Source organism: Nesoenas mayeri (assembly GCF_963082525.1).
Source record: "Nesoenas mayeri genome assembly, chromosome: 1".
Lineage (NCBI taxonomy): Eukaryota > Metazoa > Chordata > Aves > Columbiformes > Columbidae > Nesoenas > Nesoenas mayeri.
In genome coordinates, this window is record NC_137541.1 from 53,989,234 (window position 1) to 54,014,111 (window position 24,878).

A 24,878-nucleotide genomic window follows, 5' to 3' on the forward strand; every position below is an offset into this window, starting at 1 on the left:
TACTTTGAATGCTCATATTGTGTGGTCTTTATGTAAAGATTAGGTGAACCTACCCTCAATACTCAAGGCCTGTGCATCTTAACAAAGAGAATGTATAGAGCAGAAGGAGGCTTTTGACTAGTTGATATAAACGGGTGCTGAAGGAATTATTTTATAAAAAGAAGTCTTCAAAATTCTGGAAAGCTGCTAGCTCTTTGAACTGTTGTGAGATTGTTGAATGTGAAACTTGAATCTATGAAGACAAATTTGACTTTGGCTATTAAAATTCCTAGTTTGTCATAGATCAAAACTAATGCAACAGTTTGCTTCTACCCACATGATCTCTAACTTGAGTTCTTTAGTCTCCTTATAGTATTTTGTAAAATTAACTTCTTGATCCTGTTATTGAATATTCCTAATAGCAAAGAACAGTCTGAACTTGATCAACAGGATATGGAAGATGTTGAAGAAGTAGAAGATGATGAAACTGGTGAAGACGCCAACAACAAAGGTAATGTTGAAACAAGGGTTTCTAAACAGCTGCATACATGTTTTCTAATTAATGTGTTACAAGGTTCTTACTGCTTAAAATAATATGAAATGGTAAAACATAACTACTGATGCATAACGTATTTAAATTTTGAAGGACTCTTTTGCCAGTTGTATGATTTTTATTGGTTGTCTGCAGCCCTTTATTTTAGGGAAACCTGACACTGTTAAGCCGTTCTTTTGCATCCATAATTCTTGCTTGTCTAGTTTTCTAGTATTTTTTTATGCACAATTTTGCTTATATTTTACAGATTTATTTTTTGAAATCTATTTTCATTTTTAAATTGTCAAAGGTCTTTCTGTGGACAGTAAGTGTAGCAGTCAGGCTTTTAGGAAAAACCTCTTCAAAGACATAGTGTACAGGGATCCACAAATTTGCAAAACAGACTATGTGGTCAGATTTCAGTTACAGGGAATGTGGCTGTTGGCATTGATATACCATGTGTATACTGACTCGGTATTAAAGAATAACTGACAACGTACTCAAATGGCACAATTAGGTAGGTTTTCAAGTGTGTAGGAAAGTAAAATGATTAGTAAGACCAGAGCGAACTAGATAAATTGGCAAGAAGAGTAGTGTTGACAAATGTGAGGTAATACCTTTAAGAAGTAATTACAGCTTGTACTGCAAAAATATAAACTGATTGCAATTGTTATGGAAAAAACTGGACTTTTTTTGGATGTTGCTTGAAACATAACTTTTCAGCATGTAATTTCAGTGCTAGGACATAAAAGTGGAAGAGAATATTAACATATTGTTACCCTCCTAAAGGGCATAGAAAAGGAAAATGGTATGCTGTTTCCAAAAGCTTTGCATATCAAAAAAGATTCCAAAGCTTCACTGTAATTTGAAGGTGTCAGAAGAATGCTATATAAACCTGATATCTTATAAGGAATGCCAAGTACATGTTTGCCTATCTGTAGATGTTGAGGATAGGGGGAAGGAGGCAAAACTAGCATGATAAAAACTGACCGTAAACTCTTACTAAAAAATATGTAGCAGTGAAATTCATTTCTGTGAGTTGAGGCACATATTTTGAGCAGAAGTAAAAGGGTTAATGTTAATTTGGAACATGAGAACACTTAGGCTAGGAATTTGTGTTTTTAAAATGTACTTCTACCTTATAGTAAATCTGTCTTGTAGTTTGAAACAGGTTTTCCATTGGGACAGTCTTTCTAAAGGTGATGTAAATGATAGACTTCAGGGACCCTAGTTCTGATACTCTGCAGTGAATAATGTGTCAGACTATTCTATTGAATAATTCTTTTGCAGGGAAAGTTAGGTAAACATAGGTTTGTAAAGCAATTTTAAATGCAGGTCTGAAACAGTCTTGTTTCTCTCTGTTTACCTGGGATGGAAGGAAAATCCCAATTCCAGTTTTTATTCCCTTAAAATAAAAGAACATTCTTCTACCTTCCCATTCCTTAATGAATTAAAAATTAAAGCAGTCAAGGCAAAACATGTTTTTAGGGGCAAGATATAAAACCTTCCATTTTAAAAAAAAGCTCAGTTTGCTGAGTAGTAGCTATTTTAATTCAGGTGCTGTTTCAGTTTTCAGAATAGGATGGAGTTGATCCATGCTTCCAAAACAGAAGTGTTTGAAGTACTTTGCCTATGTTTCTTTTACAAGTTGATATATAGTAAACTTACTGCTCTTTTGTAGCATTTGAGTAGTTTTTATTTCAAGATTAGTCCAAAAGATGCCCTTTGCACTTACATATTTTTCTTTAATTCAGCTCGGCAGTTGACTGTGCAGATGATGCAAAATCCTCAGATTCTTGCAGCCCTTCAGGAAAGACTTGATGGTCTGGTAGGAACATCTACAGGATATATAGAAAGGTACAGTACTTGTTCAGTGTGAGCAGAGTGGTGTAAATTTTTTTTTTGCCTTATGAGCAGTATTGTCTGTAACATTAATAGTAATAAACTATTGTGCTGCCCAGATAGCAGGAAAATTAATATAGTCTGCCTGTAGTGCACATCAGAATTGAAGAGTTTTTACTTAGGCTTTTATGAAAAAAAACCCCTAAAATATTTACAGGGGCTGACCTTATCTCCCACAGTGGCAACATGGCACACTTATAAAAGATACTTTCCTGCTGCCTCGAATGTCTTTTGTAGCTTTGTCTTTATCATGAGAAGTGTCTTTATCATCAGAAGTGTGGTAAAATACTTTGAGACCTAGTGTTTCTAATAGTCATTTTTTTGTTAGTGTTACTAGAGCTAATAAAATTATGGATGGTGTATCTGCGTTTCATGTGGTCTCCTTATGTAGCAAAACTTGAAACAGTCTCTTGCTAAGATTTTCTTCATCTGTGTTGGCAGGCAGAATTTTCTGGCTCTTATGTAACTTCTGATTGTGTATGAACACTTCACCACATCCACAGGAATAATAAAAAATAAACTGTCTTGCTGTGATGGGCTCCTGCATTGCTATTGACTTGAACTGGGGCAGCTACTGAGTAACAGGCATTCTGCTGCTGCTGCTCCTACTCATACCACGTTCCTGTTATAGACCATAGCACGGAAGAAAAACCCATTAAACCAGCAGCCATCACTAATAAATACTGGTCCAAGAAAGAGCATGGAGTCAAAGGGTACCCATGTTCTTTCTTGTCTAGATGCTGTACTCTACAGGCTTTCTATGTCAAGTATTTTTCTTCTGTTTTTCAACAGACATTAATTAACCTCTACTAATCTTCCAGGTCCTTGATCTAAGAGTCAACAAAAGTGGTAACATTGATTTACATGGCATTCTTCTAGTCAGCTGCTCTCTAAGATACTGTACCATTTCTTCATCAATTCCAAGTACAGTAGTGCATTCTTTATCACAAAAGCATTGCAACTCTGCCCATGTGCCAAATGCTTACCTAACTTGCATTGCAAAAATAACTTGAAAATGTGTGTAAACTTGAGCGTGCACTTTCTCAACACATGCATGCTGACTTAACCATGCTTTACAGGTGCCTCTTATGTGCCTTTGCAAGTGTTGTTTCGATCTTATTTAACTGCAGAGTCTAGACATTGAGATGGCACAGAAGTCATCGGGAATTGGGGATCCTAAAAGCCTGTTATGTGGGCTGTTAAGGAACATAAGCTAACAGCATAAGCTGGTAGGAAACTAAACAGGTTCTGAGAAAACATCTGTCTGCTCAGGCTTAGAATCTGCTAATTGCTTGGCAACTGTCCAGTAACTTACCTCTTCACCTGTGCCTGGCCACAATAATTTTAATGAAACTTACTCCCATAGACTAGAATTTCACTCAGCTGCTCACAGGAGGTTGTATTCTTGTGTGATCATAATACTCGCTAGTGGCTTGTATTCAGAGCAACAGGTTTTACTTGCCATTGTTGTACTTGTGCAGTCCAGGTTGGATTTCTTGGTCTGCTTCTCTGTTTTGGGTTTACTTTGTAAAAGCTGTCTCTTTCATGAAACTGCCTTTCTTCTTTTTGAAAAGGACAGAGATGATAAAGATATTGGATATACAAATTGTAAAATTTCAACTGGTTGGCATGGACTGTGATGAAATGCAGCTTTGACACATGAAAAAGATACTAGATTCCTTAATAAAGGGGTTAAAATCTCTAGCATGACATACCAGAGTTGGACATGCTACATGTATGGTGCTACCTCTAAGAAATGTCATAGTGCTTTATATTCAGTTCCTAGGACCAGTATTCTTAGGCTTGATATATGCATGTGGCATTAAGCAGTCAATTGTTCTGTGGCTTATCTGTGTGGTTATATTAGTTTTCTTCCTTAACAGCTTTTTTTTCCCTTGAACTAAGTGAACTTGCTACTTAAGCTGCTGTTAGTTTTTATCTTGTACTTGAAGATAAAATTACAGCAAGTGATTAACTTGACTAACTGCTGGAAAAATGTCAGAGTAGCAAGTATGTTATCAATCCTTTATGAGTATACATGACTAAATTTAAATGGTTTTGGTAGTCTATGTAGCAGATATGCTTTCGCCTGAATTGGAAGGTTAAGGGAAATCTGGGTGTAATGGCGATATGCATTGCCTTAGTAACCACAAATAGTATATTCATGTTGAGTGTAAAGCTGTTTGGGAAGAGGTTTTTGCATTTTAAAATTGGACAAGGATGCTAGAACATATCCTTGTCCTACCTGATAGAGGTAAGCAGGCTTGATTAGTACAGTGTTTAAGCTAATATATTCTTGGTTACTTTGTCTATCCTGGAGCTGGTCCTAACAAAAGCAGTTCTGTAATATACTGTGTTCTAAATAACATGACACAACTGCTTACAATAAATATGGGAAGTTAACATGGTAAACTCTTTAGCCATGTGCTGGGGTTTGGCCCATCTCACAGGCAAGGGAGGCTGTCAGCAATCTACCCTGTGAATCTCATCAGTAGCCTTGATGTAGGTAACTTTCTGTCCTAACAGTAAGTCTGTGTTAGCATATTTTACTAAAGTTAAAGCATTAATTGCTTTCCTTTTACACATGTATAATATGGAGGCTCATTTAGCAAAACAGCTCTGATTCACTTTGGGAGTGACAGTTAATGTGTTAGACAGTAGTACCAGCTGCTTTCCTTGGTGAAACAAATGTGAATTTTGAAGATTAACTTCCTTAAGCAAAGACTAACTCAATTGTCCTAAACTTACTTTCATAAAACTAAGCCAATTAATGATGACCTTTCTTAATTATACTCAGTCATATGAATTTCATATGCTACTCATTGATACGGTAAACTTGTTTTTAGTATGAAGTTTAATTGCACAAGTTTGTCTCATGATTGACCCAGGTCTTTGAAATGCTGTTTCAAACTGAGGTTAAGCCTTAGTTTAAGGGCCTGTACTAACAGTTTCAATCTGCGTGGTCCAGTGGGTCATAGTTTTGATTTGTACAGCTTTCTAAAACTTAGAATGTAAAATCAGTTTTGATGTAAGTTGGCTAACTTGCAAGGGGACTGGATAAGGAGGGGTCAATATGTGCTTAGAATGCTGTGTTAGTAACAGTTCTGTTGCTGAATTTTTCAGCTTGCCAAAAGTTGTTAAAAGACGTGTGAATGCTCTCAAGAACCTTCAAGTTCAGTGTGCACAGATAGAAGCAAAATTCTATGAGGAAGTTCACGAGCTGGAAAGAAAGTATGCTGCTCTCTATCAACCCTTATTTGACAAGGTATTTTAATGCTAATCTGATTTGTACCTAAAAGCTTTAGCTAAAACACAAGGGAATATAAACTGAAAGCTTATTCATGTTCTGAATTACTTTGGTCTCATATGTGCCAATTCAATTCAGTTGACACCACTCGACTGTCCATGTGAATACCAGCTAAGATGAAGGGGGAGAAAGGTTCAGTCTGTTCCATGATTACCAAAATCACTTCAACATACCAGGCCTCATCTTTTAAATTGAGCAGATGTCAGATGGTATGATAACCTTTCTGGAACTTTAGTGCTTATTTTAGTGTGTTGAAAAGCTCATAGCTACAGAGTCATCTTATAGTGCCAGAAGAAAATGTTTTGATAAATAGTTAATGTATTACTAATTGTGTAACTTTAGGAGTAGTTTACTGGTTAGAGTATTGCTGATGTCAATGATGAGGAAATACAAAAATATTCTTGGTTTAATTTTCTAGCGAAGTGAAATCATCAATGCAATTTATGAACCTACAGAGGAAGAATGTGAATGGAAAGCAGATGCTGAAGAAGACATCTCAGTGAGTATCTTAATTAGTTCTCATCAATATCTCATGCTTTAGCATGAAACAAGATTCAATACAGTAACTAAAGTTTAAAAAAAGCAGATACATGATGATTGCTTGCTTATATTATTGGTAAAAATTCTTAATGTTTTGCATGTGAAACCTAATCTGTACTGGCATCAGCATAAAACTTTTAATGAACCTTGTGGGCACTCTTTTAAAATTAAGAAAAACTAACATTTTTATTCTATGAAGGAGGAAATGAAAGATAAAGCCAAGCTTGAAGAGGAAAAAAAAGATGAAGAAAAAGAAGACCCTAAAGGAATTCCTGAGTTTTGGCTGACAGTATTCAAGAATGTGGACTTGCTCAGTGATATGGTTCAGGTAGGTGGTGCTCCAGAGTTGTTTGAAATTGCGTTAGTACTTAATCCAAGTGTCTTTAAGAAAGGAGTAGAAACAATGCATCGCTTTGTGTGTCTATTGGAGAGCAAAAATGGAACAAGTGGCTTGGACTTTCAAGTGGCATTGTACTTCATTCAACTGACACCACACAGAATTCTGAAATACCTTCTTACTGTGCTATTTGTTGACCTTATTTTACCTTACTAATGCACCTTTTGTGCCCATAGGAGTGTGTGAGATGCATGTTAGATGTTGGTAAAAACTGTACTGGGCGTTTCTGCAGATTGAGGTTGTGTACTGCAGTGGAAACTATACAGCCACTGTTGCCATCTCTACTTCCCTACCACCACCTGCTGGTCACATTCGTGGAAATGTTTCAGTGCTGTATCCAGGTTCTTGTCCTGTGAGAGACTGAATCTAAATATGGCTCTTGATCACTGCAGGGTCTTAAATCTGTGTATGATTTAATGTTATGAAAATTGAATAAACTGTCTTCTTTACAGGAACATGATGAACCTATCCTGAAACACTTAAAAGATATCAAAGTGAAATTTTCAGAAGTTGGACAGCCTATGGTTAGTTGAACTTCTTAAACAGATTACTTCTGTGTTATCTTAAGACTTTTATTTGTATATGAGTAGTGTGGTCTGTGATAGCCAGTTGTCTTATGGTGATCATCAAAAATATGCAGCTGCTTCTTGTCTTCTGAAAAATAGTACAAAGACCAGTACTAGTCTTGCAGTATCATATGAATGAATTTATACTTAATTTAACCTTCATATTCTGATGAGCTAGTTACTTGGCCTTAATATCAGATGACTAAGTTTCACCTTTACATTTTGATACCTTCAGGAACCTTTTGTGTAAGTGTTATAATCAGGTATAATTTCCTTGTTAGAAAGCAGATAGCTTCTCAATTTAAAATATTAAAACTTAGCAAGCTATCTCTGCCTTAGCACCTGGAAAACTGTTCACCAGGAGATCTTGTGTCATTACTACAAGCAATATATTAAGTAGTAAGTGAAATATCCACATGTTCAATGAAAACATTTGAATATTTACTGTACAACTTGGGCACCAAATTGCAGAATAAGTTATGTATACATGCTGCTTCAGTATTGGTAGGCACGGTTATGTTCTGTTGCATGTTGTGTTTTTGGTTTTGGATTTTAGTTACTTAGAAGTTAAATGTATATATTACTAAATGGCTGAATTTGTCGCTCTACAATTCTTTTTAAGAGTTTCACATTAGAATTTCATTTTGAACCAAACGACTACTTCACAAATGAAGTGTTGACAAAGACATATAGAATGAGGTCAGAGCCAGATGATTCTGATCCCTTCTCCTTTGATGGACCAGAAATCATGGGTTGTACAGGGTAAGTGCTAGTAAGTAATTTTAAGACCATGTAACATTTTCTTCCTTAGCATTATCCAACTGTAGACGTCCAGCATCTTGGGAAGGTGCTGAAAAAGATATTGCTACATAGTAACTTGTAACAGGCTGGGATCAACTTCAGATTTTTAGTGTTTTTCAATACAATATATAAACCTATATATTTTATTGTAGAATGGTTTGAGCTGGAAGGGACCTTCAAAGCTCATCTAGTCCAAGTTCCCTGCCATGAGTAGGAACATCTTCAACTAGATCAGGTTGCTTAGAGCCCTGTCCAGCCTAGCCTTGAATGTTTCCAGGGATGGGGCACCTACCACCTCTCTGGTCACCACTTTTATGATAAAAAAGTTTATTCCTTGTATCTAGCCTGAATCTCCCCTGTTTTAGTTTAAAAGCATTACCTCTTGCCCTATTGCAACAGACTCTGCTAAAAAGTCTGTCCCCATCTTTCTTATAGGCCACTTTCAAGTACTGAAAGGCTGCAATAAGGTTTCCCTGGAGCCTTCTCTTCTCCAGGCTAAACAACCTCAACTCTCTCAGCCTGGCCTCTTAGAGGTGTTCCATCCATCTGATCATCTTGGTGGCCTCATCTGGACTCCAACAGGTTCATGTCTTTCCTGGGCAGAGCAGAGTAGAGGTGCAGAATGACCACCTTTGACCTGCTGACCACACTCCTTTTGATGCAGTCCAAGATATTATTTGCTTTCTGGGTTGCAAGCACACATTGCTGGCTTATGTCCAGCTTTTTATCCACTGGTACCCCCCAGTCTTCCCCTGCAGGGCTTCCCTCAATCCTGTCATCCCCTAGCCTGTATTGATCCTGGCGGTTGCCCTGATCCAGGTGCAGGACCTTGCACTTGGCCTTGTTGAACCTCATGAGATTAACATGAGCCCATGCTTGTACAAGTCCCTGTGGATGGCATCCTGTCCCTCAGGCATGTCAACCACTCCAATCAGCATAGTGTTGTCTGCAGACTTGCTGAGGGTGCACTTGATCCCACTGTCACTGATGAAGATATTAAACAGTACTGGTCCCAGTACGGACCCCTGAGGGACACCATTCATCACTGATTTCCATCTAGACATTGAGCTATTGACTACTAGTCTCTGGATGTGACAGTCCAGCCAATTCCTTATCCACGGAATAGTCCATCCGTCAAATCTATACCTCTCCTATTTAGAGAGATTGACATTAAGGACCGAGGCAAAAAGGTGGTTGAGAATGCCAGTTTTCTCCTTAAGTTGTTACGAGTTATGTTTATCTCCATCTGCACCTTGGCTTTCCTGACCCCATCCCTACCCAACCAGACAATGTCCCTGTACGCTTCCCAGGCTACCTGTCTCTGCTTGCTGCCCCTGCATTTCCTTCTTGCCCTTTAGTTTAACCAGCAGCTCTTTACTCAGCAGCACCAGTCTTTTTGCTATTTCTGATTTCTTACACATGGGGATTGAGAGCTCTTGTGCTGTTTGGAAAGCATACCTGAAGGACATAGTTTGTGCATAAGTATGTATAAATACAAAATTTAATCAGTATTTCTCTAGAAATACTGTTCTGCATTCACTATGGTGGAATTGAAAGACATGGATGGTGTTAACTTTTTCTACACTTCGATAGCTTTTTTCAAAATTTGTTCGATCACTTCTTTTACTTCCTTTGTATTTTTGACATGCAGCATTTGGGGAAGTCTGTTACAATTTTACTTTCTGTGGTGTTGTCCAGTTTGCTTTATAGCTGTTGAATGTGCCTCTGAGTGTCTTTCAAGTGATCTATTTGAGAAATGGAGAACAGTCATGTCCTATTAACTCCAGATTCCTCATGATTTTAAAGATCTGTCACATTCCTTTCTCTGTAATGTCTTTTGTTCTAAATTAGCTGTTATTCCTCAGACTAAATCTCTTTATTCTGCATGTATCCTTTTTCTTGTGGACAGAAGGACAAAAAACTTGAGTTGTACATAATTAGCCATATGGGTACATCAGGGTTCTGTGCTTTCTGACCTGTTCGGTTATTTTCATCTTAATGTCTCATGTTTTGACTGATCTGAGTGATAACTAATTTAGAGCCTATCACTACATAGTCAGGGTTGGTTTTACCCATACCTTACTGTGCAGTTACTGATACTGACTTTTGTTTACCTCTTCATTTTCCAGTCACTTAGTGTAATATATTTCTGCAAATGTCCTGTAAGATTTAGTCTTAAGTGCTTGAGTAGCTTTGATCAAACTGTTTTGTCTTCTCCAGTTTGGACTGGTTTTGAAAAGCATAAATCCTGACAGAGGTTGCTGTAAGGTGATTCTCTGCTTCAGTGAAAATGATTTATTCGTAGTCCTTGTTTTGTGTGTTAGCTAGGACAGCTGCCTCTTATCCCCAAACAACTCATCTCCTTCCTTTGAGTCTTTAAAGGTGTCTAATCAGAAACTTCCACACATGTGAATGGTCTTAGTGATATGACTTCTTCATTTACATGTCCCCAGAATTATGTGTGTCAGACAAGCCTGTGGGCATGATTTAGCAGGACAGAGTTGTGAAAAATAAGAGGCAAAAATCCCATAAACTAACAACTAAAAACCAACCAAAAATGATGTTCCTCCTTGATGCATTATTTCAAGGGCTTTGGTAAACTTTGGCACAACTAGCATGACCAAATGTGACATTACCTTATAATGGGATAGGTAGTGCTAAAAATTACATGACACCAGGCTGTGATAGTACTGGGTAGAACTTGGTAGCAAATTAAAATTACTATTTCAGAGATTGAGTGGAGAAAGAGAAACTTTCAGATGAAAAAAATTCAATCCTAAAAATGAACCTGTTACTTTTGTTCTCAAGTATAAACTCATAAAAGGTAGCACTGTATAAACACTACCTTAACATTTATATTCACTGCATCCTTTGCAGTTGTTATAGTTTCAGCAGGTACCTGTAACAAGTAGAATGGTATTAAGTGGCAGCTGTTGTGTGTGTTCTTTCCTCTCTAGTTGCCAAATAGACTGGAAGAAAGGGAAGAATGTTACTTTGAAAACCATTAAGAAGAAGCAGAAGCATAAGGGTCGTGGAACAGTTAGAACCGTGACAAAAACTGTTTCTAATGATTCTTTCTTCAACTTCTTTAGTCCTCCTGAAGGTAAACTCAGTATTAGTTTATCTGCCTTAACTTTAGATGTATTATGTACTTCACTCACTTGTTTCTTTTTCTTTTTCTTTTTTTTTTTGTACAGTTCCTGAAAGTGGAGACCTGGTAAGTTGTCTTTTTTAAAATAAGGGGGTAGAGGGGAAACACCAGTAAAAGAATTCATGCTTTATATACAAAGTGTTTGCTGAAATTGTTTGGGAATTTCTTAAGCAGCTCTAGTTTTAACTGTTTCTATATTTCACTGAGAATACTTGTGATGAATAGTAGGTATTTGAGTTTTCTGTATTAGGAGGAGTATTTGTTGAATTGGATGGTAGAGTTCAGTTTAGTAAACCGTAACAGCTTATCCTTCCTGAAAGCTACCTTGCAAATTGTTAACAGTTGTACAAAAATAGTAATCTTTGTTATTAGCCTTTGGTCTAATGAGTGATGTAAGTCTCTCCCTTTGGGTATTGTTTGGATGATCTTCTCTAATGGCTGCATGTATCTGGTTTATGTTTTATGCTGTTAAAAATTTCCCAAGATTATTAACTCTTGGACAAAGTAATAAAACAAGAACAGAAAACTGCAAGAGCCCACTTTTGTGTGCTCACTAGTAGAAAACTGTGGCAATAAGCGATGTTTTTCTAAGGAGAAAAACTACCGAAAACACTTAAGTGCTTTATTATGCAGCTTTAGTAAGAAATCTGATTAAAGCCTCCAGAAGCATGTTAAAACTCCAGTTGTCAGGGACACCAAGAGCTGTGTGCTCATCTGTTTTTTTTTTTTTTTTTTTAAAAAAGCACATTTTAAATTGAAAATAACTTCTCAGATGAGGAACAGCAGAACACTTGGTGTGTAAGCAAAAGGAGTGAAAATCTGGGCCTGCATCACAGTATTTTTAGGTGTTCAGGTGCTTCACAATGGCTTGCCTAATGAGAATCATGGAGGACATGCACTGTAGAAATTAAAAGTAGCTTGTAAAATCTTTAGGTAGGCTCACCTGGCTAGTATTTAGTTCTTAAGAGTATTGTGTGTATGAATTGAAAATCTATGGGAGGTATTAAGCAGTTTTTCTATTTAGAACAAAAGCAAGTTGGGAGTGGGGAAAGAATAAAACTTAAACTCCAGAATTTTGTGTAATTAAGCTTACTGAAGAAGTGATCTCCCCACTGCATAAAGCAGGTAGGCTGTTTAAAGTGTACAACTTGGCTTCACAGTTTCAACTCTATAAGGTAAGTCCTGAACCAAATAAGTCAGCACATGGGATTTGTAAAAATCTGACCACATCAAAGTCTGTGCAACTTGTGTCAAACGTAGTTACCAGCTTATGGTTTAGGAAATGTTGTTTTATTTATGTGGGGTTTTTTTAATGCAGGATGATGATGCTGAGGCAATCCTTGCTGCAGACTTTGAAATAGGCCATTTCTTGCGTGAACGTATAGTTCCCCGATCAGTATTGTACTTCACAGGAGAAGCTATTGAAGATGATGATGAAGATGTAAGTATAATGTTCTTTCAAAACACTAAGAACTTTGAAATAATACTGCTTTAAGACTTTGGGTAATTTCTGACCAACATTGTTGGTATCCTTACAATGGGATGTATCAACGTTAGTTTCAGCTGAGCTTCCTAGAGTGTTCAATAAAGAGCAGTACAAAAGTACTTCATTTTTGAAGTAGTGACTTCAGAGTTTTGTGGCAGAAGCTGAACATTTAGAGTATGTCTGAGTAGAATTTTCTGTGTAAGGCATTCCTAGGGTGGTGTACTCAATATTTTGGTAGAACCATAATGAACTGCCAGAGAAAAAATCAGTCTGTCTAGCTGCTCAACCTACTATTTGTGCTTACCAGAGATACTGGGCTACCAAGTTCCTTTGAGATTCAAGCCTGATTCTTTCAGGAGGGCACTTATCATAAAAAATGTTAGCTAAGCGCAAAGTATGCCAACATATTCAAGGCAAGCTCTGCAAAAGCTTGAATTAAGCACTTTAAAGGAGCTAAGCTCAAAAAACAAACCACAAAACCCCAGAACTTTATATGGGTAAAATATTTTCTCTCCTCTGCCTCCACACAAACAAGGACAGTTTGATTTGGCTAAGATAAGTCCAGCCTTAAAATCAATTTTTAAAATGTAAAATGTTAGCCCTCAATCCAAAGCTGTGGCTCAAGGAGGAAGAGGAAGGAAGTGACTGACTGTACAGATTGCCTTAGACTTTGAGACACCCTACTGCCCAGAAATGTTACCAAAGTCTAATAAGTTCTTCCAGTGTTGCATGTAAGGAACTCTTAAGGTAGGCAGTTTACCAGAGCATAGCCTGAGAGACTGACTATTGTTCATGCTGATGCATAAAGCATTCTTAAATCTGTCAGGTATAGGAAGTTCTCTTAGAGTATAATACAATGTGGTCTCTGATTTATCTTGCTGTACTTGAGCCATAAATGACTGCATTTATGACACTGTCAAAACCATTTATTTTCTTTCCTAGTATGATGAGGAAGGGGAAGAGGCAGATGATGAGGTAAGTTAACATAAGGCTTTAACTTAAATGTTTTCCCTTCTGTAGTTTATGTGGAATAAGAGTAAGAATTCCTTTAGTTTTTGAATGCTCTGGACACAAATTTAAGTATGACTTATGAATGTAACATACAACACATTATTTTGTGGATCTAAGGTGAATATTAAAAAAAAAAATCAACAAAAAGGCAAGCAAACAAAAAAACCCCACAAAACACAAACTAACCACCACAAAGCAGATTAAGACAACCCTAAAGTATCTTACGAATTAAGTTGCAACTGATGTCAAAAGACGATGTGCTTTATGGAGGGCAAACTGAAGTGGTAATTAATGTATTAAAGAATATAATATAATCCTAGTTTTCTTGAAAATGTCTCAGGAAGCTGCATGTGGATAAGCTAGAGATATTTGAACAAATGTTTTCTTTCAGGAGGGGGAAGAGGAGGCAGATGAAGAACATGATCCTGAATATGACCCAAAAGTAAGGAATTAAAAAAGCATGTTTGAAGTTTGTGTATGCATATACACACTTAAAATATAAATCTTGATAATTTTTTTTTAATTTCAGTATTTACTCAATAGTTCATATGATGAGTATGTTTTGGCTGAGGCTGCTTTAGTCGCAGTTCCAACAGACTAGTATTGGTAGAGCAACTTTTTTAGAGTTCCTTCTCCAGGAATCATCTTGTGAAAGTAACTTGGCTTTGAGTACTGAATTTAGTCAGGCTTGCTTTTCTATAAACTTGTTATGCAGCAAATTGCTGCTAATGATTTAAATGTTGTATAATTGTTCTAAGGACATACGGAGAACTGAGTAATCCAGGTTCAGTTTTTAGGAACATGTCACAAGCTGACTGGCACAGATTTTCCCAGCACAGTACAAAACAGAGGCTGTTTCAGGGAAGATAACAGCAAGCCTTTTATTGCTTGAGGTAGCAGGAGTCAAGGTTCAGGAATGCATCTACAGCCAAGTACTAAAATGTGAACAGCTAAGAACAACTGGCAGCTTTCTTACTGCATGGGAAGGACACATGACTAGTCAGGTTCAGTTTGTGGGAAAGGTGATTTGATTGCAAGCCACTCGATTCATAGCTTTTTTTCCTGGCATGTTTGGCTGGCTGAAAGCATCTGATGGTGGTATGTGAAAGTTGCAGTCATGAAAAGGAAGTCGGTGTGAACTAAAGTTGTCTGCTGCAAAATATTATTGTAATTTCAGAGGAGGCAGTATTATTTTTCAGTAGGAATGGTTTGAGCTACAATCAGAGTACTATTGAAAGAATTACATAATCTTAGCTTGTATTTAGAAAGATGTGTAGGGTACAGAACTATTTTTCAAAATGTACAACCTGTTAGTGAGGTTTCCTCTGCTATAGTGTATTCAAATTGCTTCCTATCAAGAACGTTTTGGAATCAAAATTAAAATTCTCCAAGATGGGCTTCTTACTTCCACTGTTTCAGGTTGCTTTTTGAGGCTAAACAGAACTGAGAAAGGGTAAGACTGTACACTCAGTTTTGGAGAGAACTGCCAAAGGGCTAGAGACAGTAGTGGTACTACAGTGTATTGACACAAGAATAAATAGTTGTAAGCTGATCACAGACTGAAAGCCAGCTGAATTTATTAAAGCACTGTGCTCCTAGAACAGCTATCCAGACCAAGATAGTGGAGTAAAACTTGCAACTGAACTCTGTCCCCAAAAATTCTTTTCCTTAAATTTGCCTATTACTGTGAGATATTGTTGCTTGTCTGTTTCAGTATAACAGAAGAAATTTTCCACGTTAGGATTTTCTAACAACTGAACTTTATTGCAAAAGACATTTCTAGAGTGGTAGGAATGTACCATGATTTGGTGTTTCATTGCATTGCTCTACAGGGGCTTCTGGAGTAAGGTTGTGCCCTTGCTGCTGACCACATGAAGTTTCTTTTGCCTCAGACTGCAGAAAGCATGGATACTTCTGAGCTGGGTTGTTTTTTACTGTGTTTAACTTTCCTTCTCCTTTTTCCAGTTTTTGTATCTTTCCGAGTATCCCACCACACTTAATTATAAACTGATTTTTGTTCTGGGTAATAGCCATGCACAAAATAAATGCAGTGTGGCTGTTGCCACAACCAGAGGCAGCAGTGTTACTAATATGAACCAATTACTTTAAGGGAAAAGATGATGGAAGAACATGAATACTGGAACTTGAGAAAGTATGCTTAGCAATATTAATAGTTCTTTTAAAACACTATCTTTAAACTGATATTTCCTCTTTTCTCAACAGAAGGATCAAAACCCAGCAGAATGCAAGCAGCAGTGAAGCAGTGTGTATGTGGCCTTGAGGATTACCTGCACTGTAATAGCCTAAACACAACTATTAGTTACTTACAGCCTTATGTTTTGTATCTTGGTAGAAATAAGTAACCAATTTGTTAAAAAAAAAAAAAAAAAATCGAACACATAAGAACCAGTTTAAAATGTAGGTTCAATCTACCTAGCATTTTAACAGTATAATTTTCTGCCAATATGTAGAATGCAGTAAATCCCCTAAAGCATGAATGTTAATTCATTGCTACATAGTTTGGTTCTTGTGAAGTCTTTGTCATGTAGCTATTAGACTGCAGCTGTGAAGATTATCAGAACTGTTAACTGAGACCAATATTTCTTTAGAGAAAACTCTCTCCTGAAGAACCAACCAAAGTATTTTTCAGCCCAGTAGTCTGAACGGGTTTAAGTCTGCTTGCACTAGCTGTGCCTTCATTACCTTGTTATAGAAATGGCAGTGACTTGTACTAACTAGGAGATGATGATGCATTTTGAATTTGACTACTTGAGAAGACTAGTATAACTTGTTTAATTACCAACGAGACCACATTAAACATTCATAACTGTCAGCTTGTTTATGCTATGGGTTTTGTATTTTATGTGACATAGTGATCTACAAAAGAAACTTAGTCATCATATTAAGATTATTGTTTACCACTGGGGTGTGAATAAAACCTAGTATTTTCAAAAGCTAGTCTTGTTTTATTATGATGTGTGTATCTGCATGTGTGAACTGGTAAAGCATGTCTTTCATGCTGCAGTTCACTTTTTACTGGAAATAAAAGTTGAGTTACTGAAAAGTAAATTGTGCAGCATTTTGAAACAAACAAAATAGTTTGTGAAGTTTGATCCATACTTTCCACTGGCAGTGTGATACTTGTGAATCTGAGCTAGAATTTTGGTGATTGGTCAATGCTGCCATTTTGGAGAAGACAAGTTTTTAGAAGTGGGGCTAGATCTGGTAAAGGACTTCAATATTGCTGCACCTGACTCTGAAGCACTGGTTATTAGTGTGAAATCTGGAGCCAAAAAAGGTACCTTGAATTTCCAGTCTGTATAGATAGGGCTTGGTTGTCCTGAACAAAATTTGCCCTGCAGCAGCATAAGGGAGTGCTAGAAAACTTGGCTATATTCTAGTTTGTATTCACTGTATCAAACATCTGCAGAGGAGGAAACAAGCCCCAAGGAATTTGTCTCTCCTCACCTAAGAATCTTTTCACTGTGCTTATGCTTGTATGTTCTGGTTCATACTTCTTCCATATTGGATGTTCATTGTTAGTTGACACATATGAGGTAGATCTTTCTTACGCTCCTGAGTTGTGGATTGAATGTGCTCAGCTTGAAACTATGAACTTGAAGTCTTCCACTGGAGTTTTCCCAGTCACTAAGGTACTGCTATACTCTATGCGGTCTTGTCCTTCACATAACTGTAGAAGTTCTGGTCTTTTAAGCAAGTACCCAGGTAACTTTTTGAAGTATGAAAAGGTCCAGCCTAGCCATGGATCTATTTCTACAGTAGCTTTTTTCCACTGATATACTGACTTAGCCATAGAGGGTTAAAGGTTTGAAAAGAGCAGGGCAAGCAGGAGGCAACAGCCATGTGAGGATGGAGCTGGTGGTAGAATCTCTAGCATGTCTCTTGCTTGGAGGGTAAGTAATAGAAAATATGGCTTATCCCAAGTGCCCTTCAGAATCCTCATGCCCCCTGAGAAGAAGTGGCTTAGTGTGCTCTGACTAAACTGTTTTGTTTGTGTTTGTTTTTATTCTTATTCCTTGAACACTTCCTCATTTCAGAATCCCTTCCAGGCTTCATCTCTCCAGATATTTATGGACTTGAGAGCAAGGAGCTCTTGTTATCTATAGCTATATATAAAACAGTACAGTCAAAGCTGTGCCCTTAGGTAACCCATACATCATAGCATAAAAAAATACAGTAATGAAAGGTTAACATCACATTGTCTGGTAGCTGTGTCTTAAAGTAGATATAGTTATGTTCTTGTGCTGACATAAATCCTGACATAAAATGCTTATCCTTTGAAGCACTGACCTTGCCAGGTGTTTGCATATCACTCTGTCTCTTTTATGAATGTTTCCCAGGATGAAGTTTAAACTTCAGGGCATGCAGAAATCAAACTGGTGACATGTTATGAGCTTGAGCAGTCAGTTGGGGGCTTTGGGGTTCATACTTTAGGACATGAAAAGTATCTGAAGTCCTTACTTAGATCTAGCCCACTTTTACTAACAGCATCTGGCAACTGTATCTTAAAAAGAGAAAGCTCCATTAAAAGTTGTCCAATGAATTTCAGAAGTTGTTATTCTAAAGAAATTGTTTGTGTTTTGATTGCTTTCTCATTAATATCTTCATACCCTACTATGGGATACCATATTTGAAAAGAGGAGTTGGTAGATGTCAAAGCTCACCTGCAGTCTGCAAGATCCAGAGCCATAAATCCGTCTCCATCAGTGGATTTTACTGAGCTTCTCTCTAGGTTGGCTTGCTGGTTCTTGTGCTCTCCAGACTGCAGCAAAAGGAAGGACATAATCATATAAATGGAGGTGCCATTTCTTATGAGATCAGTTAAATAAAAACTGTTTTGGTGCTCAATGTAGTTTTGTGATCAACACTCTTGTTTAGCAATTCTGAAAGGCAGTATGTAGCAGGAACATTAAACGTTCAACATTGACTGGAGTTTTGTGACTCATTCTTTTCACTTCTTACAGATTTATACCAGCCATAGAGAAACTCCTCATTTAGAATTAGACAAGTTACCTTGTTGTTAACAAGTTCAAGTCTAGGAAAATGTGTCACTGAAATAAGATTTCTTGGTCAGTTGTTGAAGTACTGCACCGGAGTTTAAGGTTGGTGTAAATGGTGCCTTCTGTCTAGTTTTGGTCGCTGTACTAAAGGGAGAATTATATTAAGGAAAAATGGGGGGGTTGGTGAGGAAAGAGGCCGGAGAATTAACTGGCGCTTTAGATGTAGAGGGAAGGGTGCCTTGGAGCTTGAGCTTGATGGAGGGGGATGCATCTTTGTAATTCTACACTTTCAGCAATATTGACAGTGCTCTTCAATGTTTTGGAAAGCATCTATTTGATGTGCAAGGGACAGGCAGGAGCAGCTGCAATGCCAATAGTCTGAGTTTCTTTGTAGAATCATAGAATCATTTTGGTTGGAAGAGACCCTCAAGTTCATCAAGTCCAACTGTTAACCTAACACTGGAACTAAACCATGTCCCCAAGAACCTCATCTACATGTCTTTAAATATCCCCAGGGATGGTGACACCACCACTTCCCTGGGCAGCCTGTTCCAATGCCTGACAACCCTTTCCACAAAGAAATTTTTCCTAATATCCAATCTAAACCTCCCCTGGTGTAACTTGAGGCCAGTTCGCCTTGTCCTGTCACTTGCTACTTGGCAGAAGAGACCCACACCCTCCATGCTACAACCTCCTTTCAGGTAGGTGTAGAGAGCTGTAAGGTCTCCCTTCAACCTCCTCTTCTCCAGGCTAAACAGCCCCAGTTTCCTGAGCCACTCCTCATCAGACTTGTGCTCCAGACCCCTCACCAGTTTTGTTGCCCTTCTCTGAACTCTTTCCAGCACCTCAATGTCTTTCTTGTAGTGAGGGGCCCAAAACTGAACACAGGTTTCGAGGTGGGGCCTCACCAGTGCATAGTAGAGGAGGATGATCACTTCCCTAGTTCTGCTGGCCACACTATTCCTGATACAAGCCAGGATGCTGTTGGCCTTTTTGGCCACCTGGGCACACTGCTGGTTCATGTTCACCTGCCTGTTGACCAACACCCACAGGTCCTTTTCCTCCAGGCAGCTTTGCAGCCACTCTTCTCTGAGCCTGTAGCGCTGCCTGGGGTTGTGACCCAAGTGCAGGACCCAGCACTTGGCCTTGTTAAACCTCATACAACTGGCCGCAGCCCAACAATCTAGCTGGTCCGGGTCCCTCTCTGTGGCCTTGTTACCCTCCAGCAGATCAACATTCCCACACAACTTGGTGTCATCTGCAAAGTTACTGAGGGTGCACTCAACCCCCTCATCCAGATCATTGATAAAAGTTCATTTAGTACTGCTGTAGGTTATAGAGAATGCTAGGGCAAGGGACCATGCTTTTGATTTAGTTATTGTAAATCTTCCATCTATTTATGCCCGATTTACTCTGGAGTATATACACGTATTAGTGAGATGGATTTTTGAAAGTGAAAGTCTGCCTCCCAGTGCTCAGGGCTTCAATGTTCTGTCAGCAGCAAGCTCCAATCAAACTCCTGGGAGATGGTAAAGATCAACAAAATGCTTTAAGAAGGAACCACTTACTGTCTAATGGCTAATATAACATATTGTAACATATCTCTGTCACATATTTCTCAGTCCTTGGCTATTTTTTCTTCTTCTTTTTCCTTCAGTCCAGCAATGACCATTTTATATGTTCTGTAAGTTTCCCTTTTAAGCTTTTGTTTTAGCCACTTCTCAGTAACGGAAGAAATGATGATGTTTAAGGGTTGTCACTCAAGATATGTTTAGCATCCCTTTGAAACTCAGTTGATAGCTGGTGTCAGGCTGCTGTCTGCAGGTTCATTACCCAGGAGAACACTAGTAAAATTATGGGCCTTTTAGTCTTTCATGGTGGTTTCCCAAAACAATATTTCAGGGTTTAAAATGAATAATTACCATTACTATAATTACTTTTTAATTAAGCTTAGACATACAAAATCTTGACAACTTCAAGTTAGGGAGCTCATGATACAGGAGACCAGTGTATTTAACAACCATACATTTCTGTTAGCCGTATCAGCTTTGAATATGGAAAAGGAAAACAATCAGTAAGGAATAAGTGGACTTAAGATGTAGAGACTTCATCAGTTTTTTCCAGGTTGTAGTATTTCAGGTTCGACAGTAGGAGGCATCTGCACATCAGATATTTCTGGAGGCACAGATGCAGAACCTGCACAGTATTTAGTGAAACCTTAATAAAGGCAGCACATATGGAACGCTTAATATAAATGTAGTTGCTTAAATACATATTTAAAGAGAAGTGAAGTAAAATCTCAGTGGGATATGTAGTATGCTTAATGGTGCTGAATGTGTTTTCTCAAAATGCTAATGGAGGAAACATTTCTGGCAGTTCAGTTTTGACTTCCAGTCTAGCACAATGAAGTTTGTTATCCTTTACTGGCAAATTCTGCACAACTAAATTGGAATGTCTTATTCTTTTACCATGAAACCCTAAGTATTTCATCTTACCCTAGTCTAGGCTTTCCCTGTTCTGGTGGTTTTGATCAAATGTAGTGTATTTTAAACAGCTGTTAATATTTGTTGGCTTTACAGAGTACAAGTTTAAATGGATGCTTTGCGTGTTTACTTGTCATCACATGCTAAGATGAATTTCACCAGGAATAAAGCATTAGCAGAGTGTGTGTATCGATGTTTAAAATTGGATTAAAAATCTGATATTCAACACTTCACAGAACTTATGCCATGGAATGGTGAAGTAGAATAAATTTAGAATTTCGTCCCGTTCTCCTATATATTTGATGAAAATATTTGCCCTTCCAGACTAGTCTCACTTTTTTTTGCCTTCAATCAATTATTAATTACTATTAGCATTGAGAACAAGTGAAAAATTTCACGTTAAATTATATATAGATTTTGTGTTAATGTTCTTAATTGTTACAGTACAGTGTTCAGAAGGAAAAAAGTTCTCAAATGCTTGTTACAGAATAATGTGTGTGACTCTAGGCTCTCAGGCTGGTTTCCATGCTACTGGTTAGTGCATTTACTTGGAATCAAATAGTTATTCACTGACACCGATGGAGCAGCAACCACAATTGTACAGGTGAATGACTAGAAATTAGTCTTGTGTAGGTTTAGTTCGATGTCCTATGGCTTACATAAATTCAATATTTTAATTGTTTGATATACATGAATATATTTTAACCTGTTTGTTTTAGTTTGACAATTTCAAAATCAAGTCTCTTCTCATGTGACACAATCAGGAGTAAAGATGTAGATGCAAAACACATCGGTTGATGAAGCAGGAGATTCTCTTAAGTCCTCAAGCCATGTGTGAGGCTCCTTGGATGTGCACCAGCAGCTGAAGATGTAGATATTTGTGCTGGGGAATTTAGGCTCACATAGACAATGGCAAATGGTGTTCAGATGTTTTGGAAACTAGCATGTATGGCTGATAAATAGGTGTGAGATGGTTGCGAGAATGAACTGTATCTTAATAGCATATATATTAACTTCACAAAAGGGATTAGTGTTTAGATAAATAGATGTTTAAGATATTAAATCTCTCTTTTTGTTCAGTTTATGGCTAGCAAGTCACCTCCACTGATTTGAATGTCTTCCCATTATGTCAGGAAAGGTAAAACAGCTAAATAATTTTAATTGCCATCATTACCTTAATTTTTTACCTCTCGATCATTTATCAACATTAACTCTGAACTTCAAGAGGAAAAGAAAGTAAGAGGAAAAACTCTTTAAAATGTTATCAGATACAAACTGCATAAAAGCTATCGATTCATTGATTTTTTTTTTCTTTTTCTTTTAATGTGCTCTCACTGACCTGTGTTACAGTGTAATTTGCTTCCCAGCTGTCAAGATTACAGTGAGGTGTGAGGTTTTTTTTTAGGGGAGGGTGTGTGTGTTTTTTTTTTTAATGGCCGTGTTAAATGCATACTAAAAAAATAGTGCTCTCACCCACAGTATGAACCTTCCAGCATTCAACTCACATGGGCATTGTCAGACAACTCAGTTATGTGGGCTTTTGATTTAGGTCTAATACATCAAAGGACTTAACTAGTTTAATATTAACCTTCGGTCACTTTAGTTTTCTACTCAAGTAAATGAATTCAAAAGCTAACCTCAGGGAAGAATCCAAACAATAAGCAAATGTGTGACAACAAAGCCCAATAACAAGGAAAATGGTCCTAGGTCTTTGCCAGTTTGGTTTTGTTTGTGGGTTAGGGATATTGGTTTGTTTTTTTTCTAGTCTACTTTTAAAATTTCCAAGCAGTAAGGCTCTAGTGTTTCCTTTTGGAAGCCATATGGATACTTGCTTTCTTACACATTACTCGAACTGCTGCAGAGAGTAAAGATGTCTTTTATATATACAGAAGAAGCTGCTTCTCCCCAGCACAGCTGAGAGCAGTGCAGAAGTGTAGGGATAAAGCTGCCCTACTAAGCTGTGTGTCAGTCTCTTTCTTTAATTTTATGGAGTGATGATCGTTTACGTATCGGGGTCTTGCTGAAAATTGGCACCGGTTTTATTGGCCTTATATCAAAAACACACAGAAGGGGCTCCTTTGCCGTTTTTCCCCGGGTGGGGGAGGTTAAGGAAATTTGTTCCGATCAATACTGCTGGAATACCCTGCTGAGAGCAAATGAGCGCTATCAAGCGTCTGAATCGTCACGTTAACCCCTATATTCGCCTTTCGTCGTTACCTCCAGCGGGGAAACCCTTTCCGCGGCACCGTCCCGTTCCGTCTTCGCCACCGCGCTTTAGGCGGAGGGGCGGGATGCCTGCGGCCGGCGGTGCTGCCCGCCGCTGAGCGGAGGGGCGGCCGGGCCAGGCCAGGCCGGGCAGGAGGAGCTGCCTCTGGGAGCGCAGCCCCCAGCTCGGCGGGGCGGGCCGGGCCGGGAGGGGCAGCCGCTCCCCTCCGCTGCGCACCGCGGGCGCGCCGTCGGGCTTCCCCGCTGCCGGCGGGAGGAGCCGCCCGTTCGTTCCGCTGGGTGTCACTCGGGGGTGGGAGAGGCGCCTTCAAAAGCCGAGGGGAGAGAAGGATCCGCCGCCCCAGCCGCCCGCACCGGCAGCGCGCCCGCCGCAGCCCGCCACGCCGCGGTACGGGCGGCAGCCGCTCCGCTTCCTGCGGGCCGGGACGCTCCCGGCCCTCCGCCTCGGAGCCGGCGCGGGGCGGAGAGTCATCGGCTGGTGCCGGCTGCCCCCCGACCCCAGCCCCTGCGGGCGGCGGCTCCCGGCCCCGCCGGCCCATGCGAGAAGGATGCTAGAGAGCGGCTGCAAGGCGGTGAAGGAGGGGGTGCTGGAGAAGAGGAGCGACGGGCTCCTGCAGCTCTGGAAGAAGAAGCGCTGCATCCTCACCGAAGAGGGGCTGCTCCTCATCCCCCCCAAGCAGCAGCCGCCGCCACCGCAGCAGCAGCAGCCGTCGCTGCCGGCCGAGCCGGCGGCCAAGATCAAGGAGCTTCACTTCTCCAACATGAAGACGGTGGACTGCGTGGAGCGGAAGGGCAAGTACGTGTACTTCACGGTAGTGATGGCCGAGGGGAAGGAGATCGACTTTCGGTGCGCGCAGGAGCACGGCTGGAACGCGGCGATCACGCTGCAGATGGTGCAGTACAAGAACCGCCAAGCCATCCTCGCCGTCCGCTCCACCCGCCAGAAGCAGCAGCACCTGGCGCAGCCCCACGGCCCGCGCCTCCGCAGCGCCTCCAGCTCCGCCTAGCACAGGTAGGGCCGCCGCTCCGCTCTTGCCCCCGGCATCGGCTCAGCCCCCGCTCCCGGGGCCCGCTCCGCTCCTGCCCCCGGTGCCCGTTCCGCCGCTGCCCCGGGGCCGCACTCCCCGCCCGGCGCCGGCCCCGCGGGTGTCCCGGGCTCGACCCGGCCCTGGCCCCGCAGCGGCGGGAAGAACCCGCTCCGGGCACCGCTGCTTCAACTCACCGGGTGCCCTTTGTGCTGTGCTGTCTTATTGCAGGTTAAGTTAACGAAGCGCTTCGGGGAAGCGGGACTGAGAGCGTTCGTTGCGGACGTACTTCAGTTTGGTCAAAAACTGGGCAAACGCCGGAGATGCAGGTAGACTGGAGACAAGCGGCGCAACAACCTGAACCCCAGCTAGCTGCTGCTTTGCCGCCCTCGGTGCCGAGAAGCATTTCAAATCTATTATTTATGAACCTTGGAAAGGATTCTTTGGTGTG

General features: G+C 39.7%; 2 protein-coding genes across 4 annotated transcripts in view; both read left to right on the top strand.

Annotated features, from left to right (window-relative positions):
* Nucleotides 1-16,100, top strand: part of NAP1L1 (nucleosome assembly protein 1 like 1) — a 161,923-nt gene extending 145,823 nt beyond the window's left edge. For all 3 annotated transcript variants that reach the window (XM_080340602.1, XM_080340604.1, XM_080340603.1), the window contains exons 3-15: nt 402-490; nt 2,266-2,368; nt 5,537-5,678; nt 6,139-6,219; nt 6,460-6,588; nt 7,110-7,181; nt 7,846-7,985; nt 10,982-11,127; nt 11,222-11,241; nt 12,494-12,616; nt 13,604-13,636; nt 14,064-14,114; nt 15,896-16,100. In XM_080340602.1, coding sequence (XP_080196728.1) covers nt 402-490; nt 2,266-2,368; nt 5,537-5,678; nt 6,139-6,219; nt 6,460-6,588; nt 7,110-7,181; nt 7,846-7,985; nt 10,982-11,127; nt 11,222-11,241; nt 12,494-12,616; nt 13,604-13,636; nt 14,064-14,114; nt 15,896-15,931 — 1,165 coding nt within the window. In that variant the 3' untranslated portion in view covers nt 15,932-16,100. The remainder of the gene's footprint in view (nt 1-401; nt 491-2,265; nt 2,369-5,536; nt 5,679-6,138; nt 6,220-6,459; nt 6,589-7,109; nt 7,182-7,845; nt 7,986-10,981; nt 11,128-11,221; nt 11,242-12,493; nt 12,617-13,603; nt 13,637-14,063; nt 14,115-15,895) is intronic.
* Nucleotides 16,101-23,950: 7,850 nt separating this feature from the next.
* On the top strand, nt 23,951-24,409 carry PHLDA1 (pleckstrin homology like domain family A member 1; the record flags this gene model as incomplete). Its single annotated transcript, XM_080338481.1, has 1 exon — nt 23,951-24,409. One exon carries the CDS (start codon nt 23,951-23,953, stop codon nt 24,407-24,409), a length of 459 nt encoding a protein of 152 aa, XP_080194607.1.
* Nucleotides 24,410-24,878: the final 469 nt, after the last annotated feature.